This window comes from Ostrinia nubilalis, chromosome 21, assembly GCF_963855985.1.
Source record: "Ostrinia nubilalis chromosome 21, ilOstNubi1.1, whole genome shotgun sequence".
Taxonomy (NCBI): domain Eukaryota; kingdom Metazoa; phylum Arthropoda; class Insecta; order Lepidoptera; family Crambidae; genus Ostrinia; species Ostrinia nubilalis.
Genome location: NC_087108.1, coordinates 12,078,005 through 12,097,971, shown reverse-complemented (window position 1 = coordinate 12,097,971; position 19,967 = coordinate 12,078,005). Strand labels below are relative to the sequence as shown.

At 38.0% G+C, this 19,967-nt stretch overlaps 1 protein-coding gene across 1 annotated transcript in view; it reads left to right on the top strand.

Moving 5' to 3' along the window:
• Positions 1–1,715: 1,715 nt before the first annotated feature.
• Positions 1,716–19,967, top strand: part of LOC135082500 (nuclear pore complex protein Nup88-like) — a 102,045-nt gene continuing 83,793 nt past the window's right edge. The window contains exon 1 of the mRNA XM_063977297.1: positions 1,716–1,982. Within this exon, the coding sequence (XP_063833367.1) occupies positions 1,767–1,982 (216 nt within the window). The 5' untranslated portion in view covers positions 1,716–1,766. The remainder of the gene's footprint in view (positions 1,983–19,967) is intronic.

Sequence of the window (19,967 nt, the reverse complement as noted above, 5' to 3'; positions counted from 1 at the left end):
CAGTACCTACTTTTCTCAACACCTATACAAGTCCACATCCACACAGCGTTCCCACGCCCACACTCATAAAGACGTATGCCCGAATTCGGCCACCTAAATCCGGCATCATCCCTACCTAAACAAAACCAATACCGCCGCCTATAAATCCAAGAGAACGTCCAAAACACTTCAAGTGTCTTAACCACACGGTACGTATATCCATATGTTAGCCAAGAAAGGGTTAAGCAAATGCTACCTGTGCCCCCCGCCCCCCTCGGGTGGATTTACACCCCTCATTTGTTTGCGATGACCCCCAAGCACTATCTTGCGAAGGTTGTGTCTTGCTATCGTCTTGGGCTTAGGCTGGGCTTACATTATTATTTTCGGTGTAAAGCGGAATTTCTTGTGTTGAACATTTTCATGTCCAGGGAATAATTTAAAAAATGTAATCACCAATTGATCAAATAGACATAACAAACTAAGGTGCAGATCGGTTTATTTCAGGGTATAAGAACTTATAAAACACTATAAACCCCATTTGCTAGACACTGCCTTACTTACCACACATCCTTGATACTCAAGTTCATTCACCAGCTAGGTATAACATAAAATTAATTGTTAAATCTTGAATTAACTAAGTTAACAGGACCACAAACTGATACATAACATTTTTATTTATCAACTGAAAGTTTCTGAAATTTTAAAATCTTATCGAAACTTTTACTCATAGACTTAGAAGAAGTAGGTAAGAAGTGCGGGTAAAGTGTTTTTCTTAAAAGTGTTAAAAAAACACAGCCCCCACACCTTATAAATAAAATTTCTCCAAACTTCGTCCTCCCGGGAGCAATGTAACCACGTCCTAAACTGACGCGTTAACGTACAAGTATCGCGTGGCCGTTTTAATATTAAGCCCGTTCGCGATATTTACGCGCGGTATTAGCGCCCGGCCCATTACTGGTGCACTTACCCTAACGCTTTTTGCTAAGATTGGAAGCATGCGATGGCACTTCAAATTTTGTTCAGCTTAATTTATAAGTGAGTTGAGGAGGTGCAAAGGTAAGTGCGATACATTTTTTATTGTAAGTTTTTTAGGCCAGGTAGGTAGTTTATGTAGGTAAGAAAGGAATTATACCTATGACAAGAAACTTAGCATTTTTATAAAATACAACTAATTAAATACCTATTAGTTACTTATTGATTCACGCTTCTCAAATATTCAGCGATTATTAAACTAGAATAGAAGAGAGACAATTGCCAACCAAGTCGATGGTTTTTTATTCAACATTTTTTGGCCGCTAGATATTATTTTAAATACACACACCAACCGCGACAGGTGAATTTAAATAAAAGCTTGTAAAATAACTAAGGGAGTGCCTCCGCTGCCGTCCGGTCGAACCTGAACTAATCAACAAGCCACGTCATTGTTTTAATAGAATAACTGTAAAATTATTATCATTTATGTATTTTAATTTATTAAAAAAACCTTACGTTATTTAATCTTTTTTTATTTTATCTATCAAATTAAAACGTATTGAAATAATGCAAAAACGAAACGCAATGACAGCTTGAACACTTGGAATGATACGAACGTAGCGCTATAATCACATTGATAATTTTAACAAAATTATACTTTAAACCCTTGACATAAGAGTCTCAATGTGTTAGTTTCAATTTCATCCGCACATCTTTTTTGCCGCCATTAGCCGTGCCTCTGAACTGTCAGTGAGTGAAGTGTCAAAAGTTGTAAAATTGTTGATTCCAAAACAATACATTTTTATCTTTTCGCGATGGATTCGAACCGTCTTTATGAAAGTAAATTAGCCGACGATGAAACATTTAAGGCTTTTAGAGAAGGCTTGGCTGAAAATCCTAGTGGGAAGTTGCGAAATTTGATTGAACTAAAGGACGATGTAGTGTTCTTTTGGAGTCCTGTAGAATGCTGTTTTTTGTGCTTGAATTTGAATCAGTTCGATGAGTTTGAAGTTTTGGACACTCCTTACCAGGTACAGCAGACATGCTTTTTATAATTTTGTAGTTTAGGTGTTGAATGCCGGCTGGTGAAAAAAATGTTTATTTGAGGTTATGTTGACATATTGTAGACACTTTTATTTCTTGTTGGAAGGTACCAAGTGCTATCGTGAGACATTTATGCACATTTACTTAATTACACCATCTCACCATATTCTAAGCCTAGGCGCAGACCACCAACTTTTTGTCAGCCTTTAGTTTAGTCAGGCAGTTAATCAGTATGGTCATGTATGAAAGTGTGCACTTTACACCGATTTAGTGGTCGGTCGATTCTTCATTCAAATTAGAATTGGCTCATTTATCGGCCAACTAAAAGTTGGTGGTCTGCGCCTAGCTAACAGAGAAACTGCTAGCAGTGGAGTAGATGTAACCAATTTAACTACTGTCAACATCTCGTTGCAAATTATTGATGGATAAAATAACGCCACTAAGTGGATATCTTTAGCTAAGTAATTTTATCTTTTTAAATATTTAACTTTCCTTCTTCCTCTTATTATTGTGTCGACTACAAAATTATACAGTGTCAGTCCAAAACTCCGCTACAAGAGTGGTGTTGTCATTCATTAAATCCTGCTAAAACCGAAAACTATCCTTGTGAGAGCAGTAATCCAAGTCAATGATGTTTTATTAGATTTGTTTCACAGAAAATCATTGAAGCTTAAACAAATTATTGGAAATATTTTTATTTATTTATTTATTTAAAACAAGTTACATAGCATTTCCAAATATTAATGATAACTATTGACGGTGTCACAAAAACCAGTTTTGGTTTTACTGTGCACCGCTGATTCGACATCAGACTAAAATATTTTACTTAAATATTTTACTGCGCGCGAGTACCACTCCAGCCGATCATTATGATGACGCGGTGCTATCATGTCTTGTTAGCTCACACGGGGTGATTTTTTTGCGTTTTATCGGATAGAAATAATTTTCATTAATTTAAGTGATTCTTTGTTTTATGTTTTTGATGTAATTACATAATAAATATAGTATAGATATAGTATTTAGGGCTTTCTCTGATAATTTTAATTCCATACTTATTTTTAAAGAATCGAGAACTACTTTGGTTTTTGATGTCAAGATTTATTCAGCGACACAAACCAATTGGATTGATTGGAACCAAACATTGATTCCAATTTAGTTTCTAGTCCTACATGTGGATTTATAATTTAGTTTCAATTCATAAGATGAGGCAACAATGACTAATCCTTTTGTCGGTGATATGTATTTGATGCCTCTGACTGCATTTGTGAATCTCGTTTTTTTATCTTTCATTTTATTACTTCATTTTTACACAGTTGGGTTTTTTGTTTTTTTCTAATAATTTTAAAATCATACACATACATACAATCATTGCATTTATCATGATTTTTGTTGTTACAGGTAAGTGAAGTTTTGCCACTTGTTGCTCTAGCAGCTTTGCTATGGTGTGAATAGGTAAGTTAATTGTTTCTGACATTCAGTTTTTAGATGCTCGCCAAGCAAACAAGTGGACTAGGTTGATCTGAATAATTATTTAGTTACTTACTTACTTTGTTGGATCCAAAACATACTATGAGATTTCTATAATTTTGTGATTGCTATGTAATTTTATATAGATTTAGCTTTCCGCCCGCGGCTTCGCCCGCGTGCAATTTCGTTTGTTAAATTTTCCTGAATTTTCTTTGCTATAAACCTTACGGAGCCCGAGACCTTTCCAACGAATGCAAAACCGTGGAAATCGGTTCGTGCGTTCTGGAGTTATAGCGTCAGGAAGAGAAACCCGACTTATTTTTATATAGTAGATAATTATCATTATTAACATGCCTAACTACTTAAAAGCTAATAAGTATAATTATTGTGTCAAATATGTGTTGCTCTTGCCTTTGCCGCAAAAACTAAACGGATGAAATTTTACAATATTATTGTTCATGCATTAAAATAACATAAGCTGTAATTTATTACGATACTAGCTTTCCGCTCGCGGCTTCGCCCGCGTGCAATTTCGTCTGTAAAACTTTACGCGCGCGTCCCTGTTTCAAAAACCGGGATAAAAACTATCCTATATTCTTGACCGGGACTCAAACTATCTCTATTCCAAATTTCATCAAAATCGGTTGAGTGGTTTAGTCGTGAAAGCGACACAGACAGACAGAAAAGTTACTTTCGCACTTATAATACATATTAGTAGGGACTTAGTGATTGAATTTTTCTGCGACAAATCGAATTTTAAGCGGACACAGCCGTGGACAAAAACGTGGACGAATACGTCAATAAAATAAATCGATGGTATAAATAATTATGCAATTCCAATTTCATTTCTCTCACAAATAAGACTAGTAAACAATGACGAACGACGAACGACGAAAATAAACAATGTCAATAGTACACGAACATAACTTATGTTCGTGTACTATTGACATTGTTTATTTTATTTTATTTATTTAGGACAACCAACAAGACAGACACAAGTTCAAGCATTTATTTTGTCTTAGGACTGGGTGCTATCTTAGGTGCTTAGTTAAAAACTTTGAATTACAATACAATGTCCCATTTATTATCCTGAAACAGTGGTAGGGTTAATACTGGGATGTGTAAAAGTGCTTTTTAAAAGCCTATTTGCAAAAATAAATGAGTTTTATGAGTTTTTAATCGTAAAAAAGTCTGTTAAAAATCCGTTAACGCCAAACTCAGAAAACGCTCCCAACTGAACCTGAAAGCCCATACCCAGAGCGATACAATCCTGAACCGAACAAAACAATATCGGCCCCCAATTAACCGAGCCTAACTTTTCAAGGATCATAAAACGTCTTAATCCAGTTAACACAAGCCAATTCCCATCCATCTTGGAACAATGGACACGCAACACCATTGGAAAGAGCTCGATTTACTCCGCCCCCATTAATCTCACTTGAACGTTACCGCAGAATTAATTATCCTTTGACCATACGATTTAATGGGCTTCCTGAGGGACCCTGAGGTTTCCGATTAAATCACTACTTCTCATTGGCCGATTTATAGTGACCACTGTATCCCGGACGTAAGGGGGTCAGGAAAGGGTGAGATGACGTGTTCTTAAGGACTAATTATTATTGCTGTGATTCGCTTGGGCAGCGGTCATCTTGTTTCTCCAGATTGACATTAACGAGAAAATGGTCTTGTTTCTGTTCTGCAACGCCCGTCTGAAATTACACTTTAATTTTCTTCAATACAACTAGCCAGATAACTAGTAAGTACCTTCTATTTCGTTAGATATCCTAATCTGAAGCTTACTAAAAGTCATTTCTATTTGAATCGATCGGACATTGTGTTTTTTCGGTCAACCTACACGAATATTTGATTCAAATGATTGTTTGCCGATTATAAAGTAAGATACTGTTTTAATTCACATTTAGCCTAGGCGCAGACCACCGACTTTTAGTTGGCCGATAGTGGGGTCGGGCTGTTAATCAGTATGGATATATGTGTTACGGTCAAAGTGATAAATGTGAAAATTATGAATAATCGCCGGTTATTATGAATAATTACCGCATGATTTGGTAAATGTGATTAATATGAGATCATTTATGTGTGTATAAAACTAAATAGGCGGCTTAGGGGTGGCCCAAGGGCCACCCCCGCCGCACCTTAACCTATTTTTCACTTTAAATCAAAACATTATGTTATGGGCATCATGGAAAAGTAATATTATGCAAAAAACATTCCAAACTCATTATGCCAAATTATATTAATTTAAGATATCAAAACGTTCAAAAATTTTGGCTGTACAAGAGCACGTACACAAGATGTTGTTCTCTTTTATGATATTTGTTAGTACTAAGGTTGAATGATTAAATAATCACTGTTAAATGTTATTAATTTATCACTTTTACCGCGACTGTCGGTAATTATTCATAATAACCGGTTATTATTCATAATTTTCAATTTATCACATTAACCGTAACATATGCACATGTATGAAAATTTGCACATTATTCAGATTTGGTGTCGAACGATTCTTCATGCTTTGAATTTAAAGGCGGTTGAAGATTAATTTACTGAAACAAACGACAAAGACATTCAATGTCACCCTGTTTTTCGACTTCGATTATTTTCACTAGTTTCTTCTAAAGATTTTCCTAGTTAATGCCGTAGTAAGTCAGCTAGCGGTTAGTCCGCCCGGATTCATCCGGGCGAATTTATCGCATCGCGGGCCGGATCCCCCGCCCGGGCCGATTGTTAATCTGAACTTAGGTGTACTTTTCACCTTGCGAGCCAAGGCGCCCCTAAATTTGGACGAATGTGCCACTTACAGGCTGATCTTGCAGGAGTTTGACCACTGCTTAATTGGGTCTGGGCACGATTGGAACGTTTGGGGTCGCGTTTTATTGCCCAAAATTTTGGGAGAGCAGATATTGTACCGTTGGGCTCTGCTTCAATTTCAACGGCATGTCTTGAGTTTTATTTTAGATTGAAGTTCGCATAGTTGGATCCATCTCAATTACTAAATGGTTCCTGATATGAGTTTGTGTTGTGTGGACAATTTTGAGCTAAATAATGTCATCGGTAGGTTCGTGCTTAACATTTATCGATAATTTATTTATCTTTTTAATAGCAATCGTTAAAAATCTGATCTAGCCAACAGTTTTATTGTATTGAAATCGATAAAGATGACATCCACGAATTAGGTACATGGTGTGTTAAATTCAGTAAAACTAACAAAACTACAAACAAAAGCGCGTTAATCTCGTCATCTCGTTCACATCCAACAAACTCCGCGTCCACGATTCCACCAGAATCTAATTTATCAAAACTAGCGAAACCCGCAAAGGCTCGCGTTTAAACCGTAATCTGTGTGTCTGCCAATTAACCTGGACCACCTCGGCACATAAATGCAAAGCAAATATTGTCACAATTACCAGATAGCATCAGCCTGTAAACACGTAGCCGAAGATTGGTGCCCTTCGGCGGGTGTCTCAAGCGAGGCCTTGCCGGCCGTTTGGGGGCTGGTGCAAGAGAGAAGAGTCCGCAAAAAATCACTCTTGGTTCATCAGAACCCACGAGTTTCGGGTCAGATGCACCCCGTCATAAAATTTTTAGAAAATTTTGGATATGTCACCGGAAAATAACAAGACTCGTAAGTTGATAAATTTTCTAGGTAGTTGATCAACTCTCGGAAAATAATAAACGGCAGTTGAAATGTACTATTTAACGCATTGAATTTTAGCTAATTGGTCAACTTACGGTACCTAGCCGTAATTTAATAATTAACTATATTGCTACAAGTAAAATCATCCACAAATGGGCCAATCGTTGCCCAGTGTACTATTTGACGGTACACTATTATCCGTCACTTAATACACTTTTCTCTGATTGGTCGACAGCATTAATTATAAGCATTTAGCAAGTGTTTATTCATAGAGTTACAAACACTTAGATATGTTGTTTTAATATTTATTATATTTTAGAGATAGGGATATTAAAGTTCGCCTAAGCTATACATATAGTTAAATAAATGAAAAATGTTTAAAAAAATATATTGGAGCTCAGAGTTTTATTATTGTTAGTTATATTAATATTAATAATAATAATTATTACAATCAGTCTGAATATCTAATATTTGTATTCCTATTTTACTTATTACTACATGTTAATAATTTATGGCATCTAGAGTTACACAAAACTTTGGCTTTTTTGCAATTACACCTGTTACTTACACACTGTTTATTTTTAAAGTCTTCGCAATGAGGATCAGTACTGTTGTAGAAAATTCAATAAAACTAGTATCTACGTTAATCTTTAAGACATAAGAAAGATATATCTTTTTGAATTATCCAAATCGGACCATTACTTACGAAGATATTAAGTAATAAACATAGACCGTTTTTGCCGCTAAAAGTCAACGTACGCAGGGCCGCGTGACGTCACTATATCCGAATCGAGCGCAGCCGGCGTACTATTGGGATGGAAAATATTTTTTTCCAGCTAAACTATCAGTTTTAGAAAAAAACTTTTAATAACATTTATTCATCAAAATAAAGTAACCTATCGACCAGTAATTTTTTAAAATAAAAATTGTGAAAAATAAGTATCGCTATGTCCAAAAACCACATTTTCATAGGATTCGATGCAATGCGGAGACGCGGTTGGGGTGAGTGTAACTTAATGATTGTTTGTATTGAACATAATAATACATAATATGATGCTAATAATACCCAGTTTCTGGCCTGGAGGGGGGGGGGGGGGATAAGTCATACCCAGCTTATAGCCTGGGGGGAGGGGCAAGCCTTACCCAGCTTCTGGGCTTGGTGGGAGGGGGAGAGAGGCAAGTCATACCCAGTTTCTGGCCTGGGGGGGGGGGGGGGGGTAAGTCATACCCAGCTTCTGGCCGAGGGGGAGTCATACCTAGCTTATGCTTATGGACTGGGGGAAGGGACTAGCCTTACCCAGCTTCTGGCCTGGGGGAGGGGGGGGGGGTCAAGTCATAACCAGTTTTCTATGGGCTGGGGGGAGGGGCTAGCCTTACCCAGCTTCTGGCCTGGGGGGAGGGGGGAAGTCAAGTCATACCCAGTTTCTGGCCTGGGGGGGGGGGTATGTAATACTCAGCTTCTGGCCGAGGGGGAGTCATACCCAGCTTCTAGGCTAAGATTAAATACATTTCCAGGAGGGAGCAGCTGTCCGTTCCTGCAGCAGCTGGCCCGCCCATGGGAACGGCGAATAGATAGGTAGGTACGTAGGTTTAACTCAGAAAAACTAAATAACAGGTAGGTATTGCGTGTACATCGAAATGATCTTCATAGCAATGTCTTAGAGCCTAGGCAGAGTGTATCTGCCTCAGCTATACCTACCTTATTGTTAGAAGTAAATAAATTAATACTTATACATTTTTATATTTTACTTGGAAGAAGATATGACTCTAACAACACTTATGAACACTTTATTTGAATAAATCGCCAAATATACCACCGCAGAGACCCCAATCGCGTCTCTGCGTTCCATTGAACCGTATGAGCGTATGGATTTTTTGCGTTATTTTTCACAATTTCTATTTTTAAAAATTACCTATCGATAGCTTACTTTATTCTGATGAATAAATGTCATTACAAGTTTTTCTCTAAAACTGATAGTTTGGCTAGAAAAAAATATTTTCTATCCACGCAGTACGCCGACAGCGTTCGGATCGGATATAATGACGTCATCGTCCCCGCGCCGGGCGGTCAGTGAACTTTTTTAGTAATTTGGCCATAACTTCGTCAATTTTTGTCGTAGAACAAAAATTTTTGGACTGTGTATTAAGGATTTCTTAGCCCTATAAATCTGCATTCACAGCTAAAAATCGAAATGATCCTCATTAGAGGGTCTGCAGTGAAGCCGAAATGACCTGATGTTGATTACTATATCCGAATCGAGCGCAGCCGGCGTACTATTGGGATGGAAAATATTTTTTTCCAGCTAAACTATCAGTTTTAGAAAAAAACTTTTAATAACATTTATTCATCAAAATAAAGTAACCTATCGACCAGTAATTTTTTAAAATAAAAATTGTGAAAAATAAGTATCGCTATGTCCAAAAACCACATTTTCATAGGATTCGATGCAATGCGGAGACGCGGTTGGGGTGAGTGTAACTTAATGATTGTTTGTATTGAACATAATAATACATAATATGATGCTAATAATACCCAGTTTCTGGCCTGGAGGGGGGGGGGATAAGTCATACCCAGCTTATAGCCTGGGGGGAGGGGCAAGCCTTACCCAGCTTCTGGGCTTGGTGGGAGGGGGAGAGAGGCAAGTCATACCCAGTTTCTGGCCTGGGGGGGGGGGGGGGTAAGTCATACCCAGCTTCTGGCCGAGGGGGAGTCATACCTAGCTTATGCTTATGGACTGGGGGAAGGGACTAGCCTTACCCAGCTTCTGGCCTGGGGGAGGGGGGGGGGGTCAAGTCATAACCAGTTTTCTATGGGCTGGGGGGAGGGGCTAGCCTTACCCAGCTTCTGGCCGAGGGGGAGTCATACCTAGCTTATGCTTATGGACTGGGGGAAGGGACTAGCCTTACCCAGCTTCTGGCCTGGGGGAGGGGGGGGGGGTCAAGTCATAACCAGTTTTCTATGGGCTGGGGGGAGGGGCTAGCCTTACCCAGCTTCTGGCCTGGGGGGAGGGGGGAAGTCAAGTCATACCCAGCTTCTGGCCGAGGGGGAGTCATACCCAGCTTCTAGGCTAAGATTAAATAGATTTCCAGGAGGGAGCAGCTGTCCGTTCCTGCAGCAGCTGGCCCGCCCATGGGAACGGCGAATAGATAGGTAGGTACGTAGGTTTAACTCAGAAAAACTAAATAACAGGTAGGTATTGCGTGTACATCGAAATGATCTTCATATCAATGTCTTAGAGCCTAGGCAGAGTGTATCTGCCTCAGCTATACCTACCTTATTGTTAGAAGTAAATAAATTAATACTTATACATTTTTATATTTTACTTGGAAGAAGATATGACTCTAACAACACTTATGAACACTTTATTTGAATAAATCGCCAAATATACCACCGCAGAGACCCCAATCGCGTCTCTGCGTTCCATTGAACCGTATGAGCGTATGGATTTTTTGCGTTATTTTTCACAATTTCTATTTTTAAAAATTACCTATCGATAGCTTACTTTATTCTGATGAATAAATGTCATTACAAGTTTTTCTCTAAAACTGATAGTTTGGCTAGAAAAAAATATTTTCTATCCACGCAGTACGCCGACAGCGTTCGGATCGGATATAATGACGTCATCGTCCCCGCGCCGGGCGGTCAGTGAACTTTTTTAGTAATTTGGCCATAACTTCGTCAATTTTTGTCGTAGAACAAAAATTTTTGGACTGTGTATTAAGGATTTCTTAGCCCTATAAATCTGCATTCACAGCTAAAAATCGAAATGATCCTCATTGCATTGTTTTATTCCTTGTCCACCGAATGACGAACATTTTGGATTTTTTCACTTGTCCACTGAGTTTTTTTATTTTCTGTACATAGCCAACTGTAGTACTTTTGTAACACTGCATCAAAGTGTTCTCGATCGACAAAACTAGTATTGCTCACTGATTGTCCGTTTATTTCTACCACTACAGACTCCATTTCACTCCTCATAAATAAAATGACGCGTTATAATGAAAATTATTACCAAACAAAACAACAATTGCTAATTTTACTACTGTAAATAAAGAAAAATAAGTACGGACTAGATAGCCGGGTGGCGGGGAGCGGTATAAAAGCACGTGAGTCTTTTAACCAATCAACGTACACTTTGCCTTTGTCGGATAATTTAACGGCAAGACGCCGTAAATTAATCAACTTACTAAAATACATACGTTAAATAGTACATTTCAACTGCCGTTTATTATTTTCCGAGAGTTGATCAACTACCCAGAAAATTGATCAACTTACGAGTCTTGTTATTTTCCGGTGACAGATATACATTTAAATTTTTTTTTTCCATTAAATGGGTTCATTTACAATGCAATCTAACCCTAATGGAGGTTGCAAAAGCGAAGTATGATAAAGCGATATTGCCTAGAAGAAGCATATTTATTTTCATATTGAAGTTCTTATGGGTGTAATAATTCAGGAGCTCTGACGTCGGCAGGGATTCCACTCTTTGGCTGTATGCGCTATTTATTTATTTATTTATTTATTTGAACACCAACAAGGTTACCTATAAAATATGTTACATCGCTCTTCAATCTTACTAATGATAGTATCTCAAGTCTGAGTGTGCTGAAAATATGGAAAGAGAACCTTACCAGATGTGTAAAATAGATGCCAACTTACTGAAAATAGATGAATTTTACGATTGACTTCCAATGTTGGCAGTTGGAACATGGGTGAAGATCATTAAAAACTTCACACAAAAGTTTGAACAGCAGCAACAACAAACTGTGTATCGTTCGTTCGTTTCAGCCAAATGACGTCCACTGCTGGACAAAGGCCTCCCCCAAGGTTTTCCATAATGGACGGTCCTGTTGAAATGAACGGAAGTGTTGCTTACAGCAAGCAAATTTTGACCTGATGTTCTTATTTGCTATAATTTTTTTAAGCATACTTTTCCAAAAGTCGCTGCCCGCTCCTCGTCCAAAACTAGCTCTTTAAGACGTTTTCCTCGGAGCCTTAAGATCGTTTTATTACCAACCCGGATGGACTTCTGGGATGGATGGTGGGGAATGTAAATTTACTGTACGGAACCGGACGCGAGGAGGTGAGCATCGGATTGTTTTGTTTTTGGTTGTACGGCATTAAGGAGGACTGGATGTTACACCGTTGTGTAGTTTCGCTAGTTGGTTTGATTGGCCAATAACAGTTTTGTTTGTTTTATTATGTTAGGGGATGTGGAACAAATTCACTGCAAGCTTGTCTTCTGCCTGAAATACATTTTTACAAACACTCATGTCAGCTTACTTCTTTCTTTGCCAAGGTTTTTGAACAAGAAAATAATTGTTAGATTCGATCGAAGTATCAACCTATCAACTCTACCTAATATCTTCGGATAAAGTGAAAGTTGTTTTCGATTCGCAAAACTATAATTTCGTTACTGTCCGGTGTGACGGCCAGCCTTTATTACCGGTCCCCCGAAAGCACTCCCGATCGAAACGAAACTTTAATTCCAGCACACGGGGTCCAAATTCACACGGTCCCCATTTCGGGGGGTTTCTTAAGACGCTCGCGTGTTCGCGGGCATTTCATGCCTTTGTTTGGACGTGTTAGATCGATGTACCTAATGTATGTGGATCGAAACGCACTGCCTCTGGGTTTAATTTGCCGTCTGTCCATTTGTTACGATTGTTCGTGTATTTATTGCGGCATGTAGATTGGTTCAAGTTGTTTGGCGATGTGTCTTGTAAGTTGGCCGATTGGATTTAAGTTATCGTGTCCCAGGCGTGTCGGTTTAATTACGTGATAGTTAGGGACTTTGTTGCTATGTTCAGACTGTTTTTATTTCATTTTTACGCTAATGTTGGTTTTAAAATACGGTTTTCTGACTTTTCTATTGTGATTAACTGTGCTAGAATGTGCATCTTGAGTTCTTCAAACTTCAGTTTTAATGACAACTTTTGTAAAGTATTTACTTTTAAAATTAAATCATTTTACTGTCGTCAAAAGCAAGTAGAAGAAAATATTTCATAACAGATGTACCTGATACCTACAACATCGGAACTAGCGTTGAAAAATTGTGCATAACAGAACTTACATTGTTAATATCCTCGCCTTGTCTTGTAACTATCGTCTTAGTTAGTCCTTAATTAAAATTATACACGGTAGCCGCAACATGATGCCACATTGGAAGTAGATATGGTAGGTGCGTTACACTACACCTTCTGGCAGAATTCAATGAGTAGAACAGAAAAGGAGTCTAACAACTTACAGTACCTTGCTGACTAGTTCTTTTTCAGTTTCTTGGTCTTAGTATTTTAGATACACGTCTTTTAACCGCATAACCACTCCATCATTAGATCCGATTTTAAAACTTGGTTTTTAAGGGTATTATGGAGGGTTATCGGTGTTAGTTAACTACCTAATTCTACACTCAATATCAAATAAACCGCACCTTCCGCGACGCGAACTTTAAAGATTTTCTTCTGACGCAATTATGGTATCCCAACAATATTGGTGTTATTTGAAAGCCCAATAAATAAGCTTAACTTAAAATACATTTCATTTCTAAATAAGTGATTAACATATACCATAAATGTGACTTGAAAATAGACCTCACTTTGGGCTCACCTCTGGGATCAATTAGACCAATTTTTATGGTTATAAAACCAAATAAAGATCTCACGTGTCCTCTTTAACAGATGGATAGCGATTAATCCCAACTTAACAGTTTTATAGTCATAAAAAATGGCTATAGCGTAACTACCTATTTTTTGAAGAAGTGACTCTGGATCCTTGTAAAGACACATTTTTCCTTTAATGAAATGAAGTTTATAACTAGGCTTTCAAATGGTACCAATGTTGGTGGGAAGTGAGGATGCATACGTTTGATAAGTGCTTGTCGCGGGAGGTGCGATTTATTTGATGCCGAGTGTAGTAGCAGTGATATGACTCAGTGATTTATAAGTACTTTTGGGATTCAGTGATTATACTGCATGTATCTTTACTGTAACGAAACTTAATAACAACGCTATCAAAGTTCTTCCGCACATCGCACGTCTATTCTCTTGTATCGATAGTTGGTCCTTCGTGGCCGGATTAGTGGCCCAAAAGGATTGGCCTAAGGCAAATTTTCCCTTATTTGGGGAACCCGATTGAGCTCCTTTGGGACAGGTGCGGGGCTTCCTTTTAATTAATAATGTCTTGATAGTGTACGAGAGGATCTAACAGAATCAATGGCTTAGGCTTTGATTTCGTAAACTTAAGTAGACAGTAAGATAAAGCTTGTCTTTATACTGAAGTGAACAGTGTGATGTATTACATTTTGAATAGCATCTAAAACTTGCATTATTTACGCTCGAATTACAATCATGGTACGAGATACTAGACAATTGATTTTTCCAAATTCATCTCTCAGGGCATATGAAACTGTATTATGTAATTCTGCCATTTGATACTAAGACCAACACACAAATACACAACAGATAAGTCCCACGTAATATCCAGAATGCAATGCGAAGCCCGAACTAATATTAGCATTAACCAACACGAAGATACGTACGTCTACACGACCATCAAACTATTCACTTAACCCATCGACGAATATTACACACAATGGTCTTAATAACATCGCAAGATAAACAAGTCCCTCCGAGACAATATATCTCGTCCCTCCGTAACGAACTAGCCGAATTAGCTGCACATTGCTGACGTCATAAGTTATTAGTATCTCAAGTGTATTGTCTGATACGCCAATAGTTGGAGGAATTGCTTTGTGAGGAGTTTGAAGCTGTGTACATTCAAGTAAGACTGATATCAAAATGTTTCCCAATTCTAAGCTAACTTTCTTAACTTTACCTAATTCCATATTCTTCATTTCTAATTGATGATTTATTCTGATTAGAAATACTCACTTATTTGTATTCCTTAAGCCCATTAAGTCATTAGTCATAAGCCATTTTAGTATTTTACCGTCTCTTCGTGTGCTATAAAGGCTTTGGTGGTATGCTAAAAGGGGCTAATTAGCCAAAAATAACTGTCGTTGAAATTCCGAGACTCTTGAAAACGATTTGAAACTCTTGAACGAATTTCGTTGTCGATCTCTTTATGGCAAACAAAACTATTAAAATTGATGAAATCCAAGGATTTGGATTGTTTCCATCTTCCTTGTAGCTACTTAGTATCCATTTCGGTTATGCACGAACCAAAATTGCATATCGCATGCCCAACCTCCTTTCCACAGTTTAAGACGTCTAAGATGGACGCCCATTCCCGCCCCTCAGGTGAAGTACATGTACAGACCACATCAAGCTAAACGATACATACATCTTAAGTGCTTGTATTAAGAGCTATTTGAAATTATAGTCTTGAAAGTACACATTAACTTGTCATGTAAATCCGATGGTTGTTTGATCGGCTGCGGTCAGCGTCTTATGAAGTTTAGTTTGATTACATTACAGAGATGTTCGTTCATTCATAAGTGCCACCGGTGGCCAAAATTGAATAAAATATTTTGATTTTGATTGAGTGTGTGATATCACTCTTTTCGTTTTAGCGGCTTAGAACTTTTATCCACATTTCCTAATATTTCCATTAAATAGAAAATAGATCGAAATGTGTCTCATTCGCAGCTGCGCTACCATTTACAAAAGGTTACTTTAGCTGTAATTAGGTAGCGAAAAAGTCTTCTATGCATACAGAAACAGCGACACAGCATAGATTTTTTAAATTAAATGTTTGCGCCTCAGACTAGCAGATCAGGTTCAGCTGGGATAGGTAGTACTCGTACTCAAATGAATAATTTTATATTTGAATTTAGACTATAACGTTTATTTGACGTTTACAATGGTAATCGAATGAAAGTTAATAAGTTAAGTAATGAAGTAAGTAAACGAAATTTATGTCATCGCGTTTTATACATGGAGGACAGCGCCATCTATCGGAGTACCGAAGAACTGTGCGGCACCGGTCGATGTATGTCTTGCTTAATCTGTGACGTGTCGTTTCTCCTCCAGTTGCCGCTGGATGGCGTTAGTGTTAACATATGGTTAACATAATAGTTGCATAATATTGATGGTAAAAGTATTGATCTAAAAAGTTCAAAATTGCGCAATGATATTGAATTTCCATGGGCAGCATATTCTTGTTATTTTCTTCTATTTAGTTATTTAATTTTTAGCGTTAAGAGTCTTAAAGTTAAATTTCTTCTATTTCATTATATTACAAAATTTCATTTCTGTGCAGTTATTCTGTATTTTTATAACATCTTAAGGATTCAAAATCTCCATCTTGACATAGACCGTCTTGCACTTCCCCGCTGCACTGAGCCTTTAAAATAAACAGAAACACAGCCGGTTCAAATTACAATTTATTTAAACCGCACACTTTTTCATCAAGTGCGCTAGAATCGCGTTCAGTTCGCCGCGTTGCACTTGCAGATCCAAAATGGCGTCATGTAAAACGTACATCGCGACAGAATACTTGAGACTCGTTCTTTTCCCGCCTCCGAGTGTCGTTGGCGGCATTAAATCTTAATAAAACCCGTCATGCATTGCGATGGAGCCCTTTGATTTCTCAGTTGGCAAACCGCGTCTCCTCATATCAAAGAAAATCACAACTCTTTTCATTGCACGCCGATAGAATGTTCACAAAGACCACCTTAATTGATCCCCCCATTTCTCCCTACTACTTTTGAAATGGCGATGCGGGCGACATTGTTCATAGCCCGGGTTCTGATATGATTATTTTCGTGTTTACACCGCTTGAGCAGTTGTATGTTATGTCTGTGTCTCGGTTTGCAAACATTGATCGGATTAATTAACTAATTAGCTGGTAATGGTATGGTGGAGGAAAGTTAATGAAAAACTACCAAAGATAAAATGGTAATTTTAAAGTTACCTATCCAAATATTGCTTTTCCAGTAAACTTGAATAATTTATATTTTCAGTTTGTTATCTATTGGAACTTTGGAAGAAAGTACGCTTATTTAATATAGGAATATGATGACATTAGGTTTGTCGCGTATGATCTGTCATGTCTTGTGTGTTATTAGATGTCTTTAAAATGTTTCCAAACATCATTTTCTCAACATAGAGTTACAGTTCATGTATATTATCCTACATCATATCAGCATAGCGATTAACGTCTGTATGACACACACGCGCAACAATATCCAGCCAGCTTTAGCAGAACGCAAACATAGTTTGAATTCCACGTACGAACCCCAAAACCGTCCAAAGGGGAGATGAGGAATGCAATCCAAGGGACCTGAATAGAGTGGACAGTGTGCTTCAATTTACTAATACAAATAGCGCGACTTGGCCCTCGGCAACGGCTTTCAAAGAATCTATTGTTCGCAACCCCGAATCGCGGTCTCGATTATTGAAAAGAAAACACACTCATCTATATTTTAAATAATGATCAGGGGGACAATCGGGCGCCTTGATGGATTGTGCAGTATACGCTGCCCTTTGTAAGGTTGTCACCTTTGTGAATTTTCGATAAGGAATAATTGGTGTACACGATGTCCTGAGCTTTTGTTGGCTCATTATTTCGGGATGACAAATTGACGGACGTTTGTCTTCCGTTTTGATGGGCGGGATGGGCCGCGTTAGTTCATTACACGCGAAAGAATCATGAAATAATTTATCAATTTAGATAGAAGCTGGAATATATTAACATAGCGTCATAGCTTATCACCAACAACAAATTCTTGCGGCACTATCACAGGCTACTTCCAAATTCCGAAAGATGCCTAGCGGCTGTATCTAGGTCCTCAAAGCGAGGGCAATTACCCAGATCCCGGACACAACAGAGCACAATGGACGCTCGAGGGCGCCGTAACGAGTCCGCTGCTGGCGTCGTAATGATGGGTGGCCTTCATTAGCTGCACCTTTGCATGGCTTGACGTAATGAGCGACGTATCGAAGTGACAATGTAAACATGTGCTGGAGGTCAAGGAGTTTTTATTGTTTCCTTCTACGACATGTGGACACATTTTGATTGGAAACATTTTTATCATATGGAAGCTGTTTGATAAAATCACGCCGAGGGCGCCATAACGTCTCCTCTTCATCACCTCACGCCTATCATTTATCTATTGCGATCTAAAGTGACCATAAAGGAGTATACTTATTTACTCCACAACACAAATAGTCGAACTTAATACGTGACACAAACATAATTTGCTACGAGATTTGAAGTAAGAATTGCAAAAAAACGCCAGCCGCCTTTTAGCCAGACAGCAGCAATATGTGCCATCACATGCCTTCTCCACCATCTAATATATTCTCTAACGCGTGCCCCGTAATAAACTGCGACCGATGTCATGGCGTGTTTATAATAGATTTAATAGCGTCCCACATTTGCTTATTGTTCCTTAAGATGCCTCACGTCGTCCCTTGAACAGGTAATGATGTAATTTATCGCCACTAAACTCCGCTGAAGACGCGAGGACAAAGAGTCTAATAGTCGTGCGGTGGATGCCGGGGATCCTATTAATGGGCAATAATTTGATAGTTGGATAGTTAGAGAATTGCAAGATGATAGATAATGGTGAGACCTCTTAAGACGTCATTTACATGAACGTTAAAGAGAGTGTGTTTAGGGATAACTGCCATTTCATCGCTCGGATTAATGGCATTGGAGGAGATATAGAGATAAGATTAGGTATTTGGTATTTAATATTAATCTGCTTAAAACAATCACAGCGAACTTCTGAAGACATAGTAACTGATATTATAGTCTGTTAAAAAAAAACGCTTAATACACAGTCAAACACATTCAACATCCATCCATGACTGAGGTATAAATTATGTCTATCAAAGCTCTTTGTAGGATTAGAACGGCAACTGGTTTTGTTGTCTTGGTGTAACTAACTGAATACATACATTATTGTTTGCATCCTAGACTGCATCTCATTTAACACCAGGTGCGATTGCGGACAAATACCTGCCTTGTCTTGCATAAAAAAAATTGAAATATTAGTGATTTATTTGAAGCTACATAATCCTGCTGAATAAAAGTTCTCGTTATTTTATCAGTCAGTATTTTATCTACAAATATTTCTCGACTTTTGAATTTACATTATGCCCTCTTCGACTTGAATTCAAGCTATTTTAGCATTTCCACTCTTCCAATTACAGTTCACAAAACTAAAATGCGACAAGTTATTTCCCAGTTGCAGACTGAATAGAATTCGAGACTTAATAAAATCAAAATGTAACACGAGGGGGTGGGGAGACGACTGACGTCTACAAGTGCCCACCATCTTGAAGTCAACAATGGACTCACGACTTGGTCTTTGCGTTGCACCGTTATTAAAATCTCGTGAAACAATCGACTCGAAAGCGCACTTCCGTAGGCTATGTACAGACTATGAGTCGAGTCGTTTCGAGTCTAATAACGCCAATAGAACCCTTCTCTCTTCCCCTGTTTGAGTACACCAATTAAATTGTTTCAATTCAACATTCGATAAATATTATGATGGACCCAATAATGATCCCTGTAGGACACCTTGTCGATTTCATCGAAGCATGTCTTCGATGTATGTTCTTTCGCTATTATTGTTAATGGATTTTTGAACCATTTATATTTTTTTTATTTTTACATATTTTGCAAATAAAAATATGTTCAAATATGAACATATTTTGCAAATAAAAATATGTTCAAATATGAACCTGCAGTCAATGCATGGAATTAATACAGAGGCAATGCCGATGACGGCTCCGAACGATCATTACGGGATAATTATCTTGCCACTTCACAGGAACTGAAGGGTTCCCCACTCGGAAATCTGATTCTTTCTGTTTCTCCCAACGGAAGCCGGGATTTTTCGAAATAACGTTTTTGAATTGAATATGAAGTTGTAGTAAT